This window comes from Nyctereutes procyonoides, unplaced genomic scaffold (assembly GCF_905146905.1).
Source record: "Nyctereutes procyonoides isolate TBG_1078 unplaced genomic scaffold, NYPRO_anot_genome, whole genome shotgun sequence".
NCBI classification, from domain to species: domain Eukaryota; kingdom Metazoa; phylum Chordata; class Mammalia; order Carnivora; family Canidae; genus Nyctereutes; species Nyctereutes procyonoides.
Genome location: NW_026575155.1, coordinates 18,381,501 through 18,387,500, shown reverse-complemented (window position 1 = coordinate 18,387,500; position 6,000 = coordinate 18,381,501). Strand labels below are relative to the sequence as shown.

Genomic DNA, 6,000 nt, shown 5'->3' with positions numbered 1-6,000 from the left:
AGGGGGCGCGCAGCAGGAGAGGAAAGAAGCTGCAACTCCACCGCCGGAGCAGCCACCCCCGGGGACGCGAGTCCCGAGGCCGCCCTGACGGCCCGAGAGAAACCGAGGCCGGGGGCGCTGAGCTGTGCGCCAGGGCGACCGACGGAGCCGTAAACGGAGAGCAGATTCCTTCCACCGGACGCAGCAAGTGTATCCTTAAGGAAAATAATGTCGAATCGGACAAAATAAAACTTAAGAACTTCTGTTTATCAAAATAGAGAGAAGACTAAGCCACGGAGCAGGTGTTCGCAGAACAAGCCTATGAAGGGCTTCGAGCCGGGCCCCGCCAAGGACGCCGACGCTGAGGACCCTGGCTCCTGGGAGCCCCACGGCGGCTGTGCACCCAAGGGGAACGCGCGGGCCCACACGCACCATCCGCCGCACCTGTCAGGTCCGGGCCCAGGAGGCCACCCGCTGGCCACCCGCTGACCACCAGCGGGGCAGGACGCGGTGGGAACCCGCGGCAACACGGGGTTGGGGCTCACAGGTGCCCGTGAGCTGAGCAACGCCCACAGCGAGGGACACGGCCCGGATGGCACCGGCCCGGCGGCTTCAACAGCCCCGGGGCTGGACGTCCCCCGTCCGGCGGCCTACCCCCGGGACCTGGAGACCCGGCCCGGTCCCCAGGCAGCCGCCTTCTGCGGGGCTCTCCCCCGGAAGGGCGCGAGGCCGTCCCGGGGGCCCCTTCGAGGCCTAAGCACCTCCCAAACACCTGCTCCTAACGGCCCCCCCGCCGGGAGCCTCAGCCTAGGAGTGTGGGCGGCACAAGCCTTGGGCTCCAGAAGTGGCCTGTGTGCCCCACCGGCCCCAGGAAGCTGTGCGTCACCGGGGGCACCACCCTCGGAGGCACCGCGTGCCGGGCACTTGGGGCGGCCGCTCGCGGCTGACGGTCTTGGTCGAGTGCTTGTTACAGAAGATGCACACCTGCACGCCCGTCACTCACGCGGTGGGGATATACCGTTCCTATTGCAATGTAAAGTCAACTAAAAATCAAAACAATACACACCAAAAGACGTAGACCTGGACCTACAGGCAAGGACGTTCCTTCACACCAGGTGAGAAAGGCTACAAAGCAGCACACGCGGTACGATCCCACACTTGCCAACACAGCACACGCGCATGGAAACGGGATACACGCCAACGCTCATTTCTTTAAAAATATTTATTGAGTATGTGCTATGCGCCAACACATAATTTACGTGGAAGACATCTCTACGACTGTACTATCCATGCAGAGTCCCGTCACATGCATCGCCGCCTCCAGGCCCTGCACGGCTTTGGGGCACCCACCTTCGCACGACAGGGAGGGGCCCGGGCAGCAAGGACACCATGACACATGATGCGAGAACAGCCACTTTCACAGGAGTACAAGGTTGATGCGCGTGTGCCCTATGAGTTGAGATCTAGACCTAGCTTAGGGACACGGTGCCACCGACTCGGCCACGAGCCAGACTGTGGACACCTGGGGACACAGCCTACTTCTAGAGCACAGACACGGGCAGTGACAGGGGTGAGGGGTCCCCGCCGAGCCCCACGCAGCGCCTGTGGAGGCCCCGAGGAAGGGAGCGCGCACGCACACGGGTGTCCCGCCGCTGGGCAGGGGAGCTCGCGGGCCACAGGAACGTGGGCTCACATCCAAGCGCGTCTCCGCCCGGGCTCGTTCCTGCAGCACCTGCTTCCCACAGCTTTGACCGTCATCTCCAGATGGGAAAGACCTTCTCTCCAACCTGAAAACAGACAAAGCAAATCAGTCATAACAAACCACTTGAGTGTGACTCACACGCAGCACCTCCTGATGACGACTCAGGATCGCACCCAAGAGCGACTTCCAGGCAGAGAAGTTTTCTTAATGACCAACATTAAGACTTTGACATTAATTTAGCACAAAGCAGGTAGGAGACCAGAGGAGAACCGTCGTGTCCCCTCTGGCGTCCTGCACCAGGTGTGGGAACGGCGGCCCGGCCCGCTCTCCACCGGGGCCTCCTGGACACGGGAAGGGTGGCCCTGGGCTGGGCCCCTGCCCTCAGACTCACCTTCCTGCCCCCGTTTCCTGTTCTACCAATAACAGCACCCACTTCCCGTGAGGAGGGTGAGAAAGCAGCGCAGACGCGAGGCCGAGACCGTGGCACAGCGACCGCCAGGCCCGTCTCCTAGCACCAGTGCCCAGCACCCGCCCTGCGGCACGAGCCTTACTTTCTGCGATGTGGGGTCTTGCGTGGAAGTGACGGACCAGCTGAGCGCCACGGACATGTGCCTCCTCCACACGGGGTTTCTCTGCAACACAACCGAGCCTGTGACCACATCTCCCGAGAGCACGGACACGGGCTCGTCCATCATAAACAGCACCTGCTTCCAGTGGGTGGTTCTGCAAGACACGGGGCACACGTCACCTCTGTGGGGCAGACCCCCAGGCTCCCCCGCGGGGCAGGCACACCAGGCCCATGGCGAGGCCTCTGTGGGCACCAGGGACTGGGCCACAGCCCAGCGAGCACGAGGCTCTAGGCGCTCCCAGGCCCCCGCACCCTGGCACGGGGCGTCTACCGCATCCCTGCCTGGTCCCTAGGCTGCCAACGCCGAGTTCTAGTTTCTGCAGCGCAGGAAGGCCACTGCCCCTGGGAGTCGGTCTGGAGGGGGTGTGGCAAGTGCGACATCTGGGACAAACGGTCACGCTCCGCGCTCTCCGGGTTCTGCAGGCCCTGAGGACATGGCTCCACGGCCTTGGGGTCACGTTCAGCCCTCACGTCCCTCCAGCCACAGCCGCCGTGAGGGCCCCTGTCCCCGTGTCCCAGAGCACTGCCCGGGCTCGGCACCTGCCTGCCCCACCCCACTGTGTGCGGGTGCACGACCACCCCAGGCCTGAGTTCCCGCCCTCGACTGGCGACAGCTCTCATCTGTGTGCCGGGACCGGGAAGGGCAGCCGGAGGCCTGGCCCCGCCACCTCCACGGACACTCCGGCCAACAGCCTGGCTCCTGATGTGCGGACGGACACGAGGCCCCGAGGACCCCCGCTGCAGCCAGTGTTGACCCGAGCAGCGCGGCTGCCCGCCCTGGCCCCGGGCACCTACTGCACAGGCCCACGGAGGCCCCATGAAGGCAGCGCTGCGCCGGGCTGCTGGGTCCAGCTCCGAGGCAGACCGCAGCGCCCGGCCCACCGGAGCAGTGAGCAGCGTCAAAATGCTACTGCACAGAAGTGTCCCAGGGGCGGCTGGGGGCTCGGTCCGGGGAGCATCTGCCTTCGGTTCAGGGATAACCCCGGGGCCTGGGATCGAGTCCCGCATCGGGCTCCCTGCTCAGCGGGGCGTCTGCCTCCCCCTCCCCCACCCCTGCCCTCTGCTCATGTGCTCTCTCGCCCACTCTCTCCCTCAAATAAAATCTTAAAAAAAAATTTGTCTCAAGAAACACTGACCTTCCTCAAGAAAGTCTTGGGGAGTTAAAAGCCCCTACAATTCCATGGGTTGTGCTTGTATTAGACCATGGGAAGCTGAAGCAGCGTCCAGGGCAACTGAGGCAGGCAAAGTGCGCTCCGCCCGTTCGTGCAGGGGTTAGAGGGCAACAGGCAGCCAGGGCAGGGGCGGGTGGGGCACGGTCCCGGTCCCCCGCCCACCACCCGCACACGCCGCCTCGCAACGCTCGCGCAGGGGACCTGCACCCGCTCCTCCCGGGGCAGCGGAGCCCCTGCGGGTGCTGCACACTCACGGGTGAAATGGGCCTGTGCTCAGCACCAGCTGTGGCTCGTCCTCCTCCAGGCTCTGGAAACGGACACTGAACCAGGCCGTGAATCCGTGCAGCGTGCCGGCCTTCCTGATCTCAAAGTGCAGCTCGCCTTTCATGGTCTGTTCAGGCAAACGATAAGGAAGGGACGCGGCTCCCGTGAGCGCGTGACAGCAGGCGGCGAGGGCTCCGGGGCAGGAACTAGCAGCTGTCCCCCGCCAGCCCCGCTCAGATGCCACTGCACTGCCGGCCCCACGTCTAGTCCAGTAACTGTGGATGCAACTTGCTAGTGTAGCCAAACACAGCAAACCTGCTCCTCGGGAAAGAACTACTAAAGCTGGCAGCACAAATTCACATGCTGCAGATAATCAGAAAAGGTTTCAAGCAACGTGGGCCTCATTTGCCTCATTTTCTGGCCCCATATTTGAGTGGAATCCTATTTCTCCTCAATTCTTGGCATAAAGAACCGGGCCTCTCTATACTGCGAAACTAAGTGCAGAGCCAACAGCTTAGCTCCCAGCTGAGCTCCAGGGGGTTCCAGGGACCCGCTCCCAAGCTCTGCACCTCGGAGCACACCCTTAAAATGAGACCCTCCTGAATGCACACGTGCCACCTCGTGGCAACAGGGGGAATGTAAGAGTAAGAATTAAGAATTTTGTCATCCACGGCAGCACAACTTAGAAAAAAAATTTTAACTTGAAATCCTTGAAGAAACTAGATATAATTTATTAGAATCTCAAGATGCTGAGAATATTAAACATAAATATAAAAATGACTGATGATGTTAAAGAGGTCCATGAAAAAAAAATGTGTAAAAATACAAAATCAGAGCATAAAAAAGACAAGACTCGGGGAAAATCAAAGGCAAGGTTCCTCAATCTGTGTATTCGCACAGAGTCTGGTACGTGCGCCACCCACTTAGCCTCCGGGCTCTCACCTCCAGGTCAGCGATCTGCACGGTTCTCATGTCCAGCTGCAGGATGGTGCACGGTTCAGACAGACAGTCTTCTGGCTTCAAAATGTGGTTGTACTTGGGCTTCGAAAAAAACTCCTTAATCGCTAAAGATCTAGGGAAAAAGTCAAAGGAATTGCTCAGAGGCGTGAACCAACAGCTCAGGTTCTGACACACACACTCGCTTTGTCTCCAGCGTGAGCAGGAATTCCACGCCACCGTGTGTGGCACGAGGGCCCCAAGGCAGGGCCGGGGGTCCCTGGGGCGGCCCGCTGAGCGTGCGCCGTGTGCGAGCACACCTACGCCCTCCTCGTGGGGCCTGAACACACCAACACCCTTGCCACGCAGGCTGCCCGGCCCACCCCACCGCCGTGGCTCCGGTCACGGCGCAGACACTTGGTCGTCTCACGGCACAAGCAGGGTGAGGACGGTGAGATGTGCACACACGGCCCTGTCTAGGTGGCTCCGTAAGAAATGCTCTGAAGCGGCAGGACTGCGGGCCACGGGCCCGATTGGGCAGCCCCCACCCTGCGCCGGGTGTCCTGCCGACGTCACCTGCACTGCCGAGCGCTGCGCCTCTCACAGCCACCTAGTGGCTCCCACGGAAATGCTTCCAAAACTAAGCACAGCAGTGACTTCCGAAATAGCAATTAAATGTCAACAACTTAAAGAAGATTCCACAGTAGGTACAAATTTTTAATATTTTTCTGATAAAAATAATTGCGCATGTATAAGAAATTGGGAAAATACAGAAAAGTGCAAAGAAAAACCTCAAACCCCCTGCCCTGCGTCAGCACCCATCTGTGGTCACCCTGAGATATATTCACACGTAACTTTAGGCAAAGTCGAGGCCATTGCGTACACATGGTTTGGGCATCTCCTCCTGCCCAGGAGGATACACGGCCGCGGACGCGGCTTCCCACGTGCAGTACAGGCGCTGGACGGGGTGGCCTGGACAGTGCGGGCCGCCCACTGTGTTCGGCTCCTCCGTCACACCTCAGCCAGACACCACGAACTGCTGTTTTAATTTCATCTTGTTCACTTGGCAAAAACAGCATTTACCCTAATTTGTATTTCAATCACTAATGTTGCAATTTTTTCAAATATTTATTGGTGATTTTATTTAGTTCTGTGACTTGCCTTTTCCTGTGACTTGCCTCTAATTTCACCAGATAGTCCTCGTCTCCTGACTCTAGGGTCTGTCACCTGGCGCCTTGCTCCAAGCACTCGCTGCCCTTTTAAGTCACGTGTGCTGCCGCCACACGGATGCTGACAACTCCCAGACTCAGGCCAGGGTC

The 6,000-nt window shown here is 60.0% G+C and overlaps 1 protein-coding gene across 4 annotated transcripts in view; it reads right to left on the bottom strand.

Moving 5' to 3' along the window:
- Nucleotides 1-1,183: 1,183 nt before the first annotated feature.
- Nucleotides 1,184-6,000, bottom strand: part of PRMT2 (protein arginine methyltransferase 2) — a 33,420-nt gene continuing 28,603 nt past the window's right edge. For all 4 annotated transcript variants that reach the window (XM_055313652.1, XM_055313653.1, XM_055313651.1 and 1 more), the window contains exons 8-11: nt 4,688-4,817; nt 3,736-3,872; nt 2,233-2,404; nt 1,184-1,766 (exon numbers count right to left, since the gene is read on the bottom strand). In XM_055313652.1, the coding sequence (XP_055169627.1) occupies nt 1,734-1,766; nt 2,233-2,404; nt 3,736-3,872; nt 4,688-4,817 (472 nt within the window). In that variant the 3' untranslated portion in view covers nt 1,184-1,733. The remainder of the gene's footprint in view (nt 1,767-2,232; nt 2,405-3,735; nt 3,873-4,687; nt 4,818-6,000) is intronic.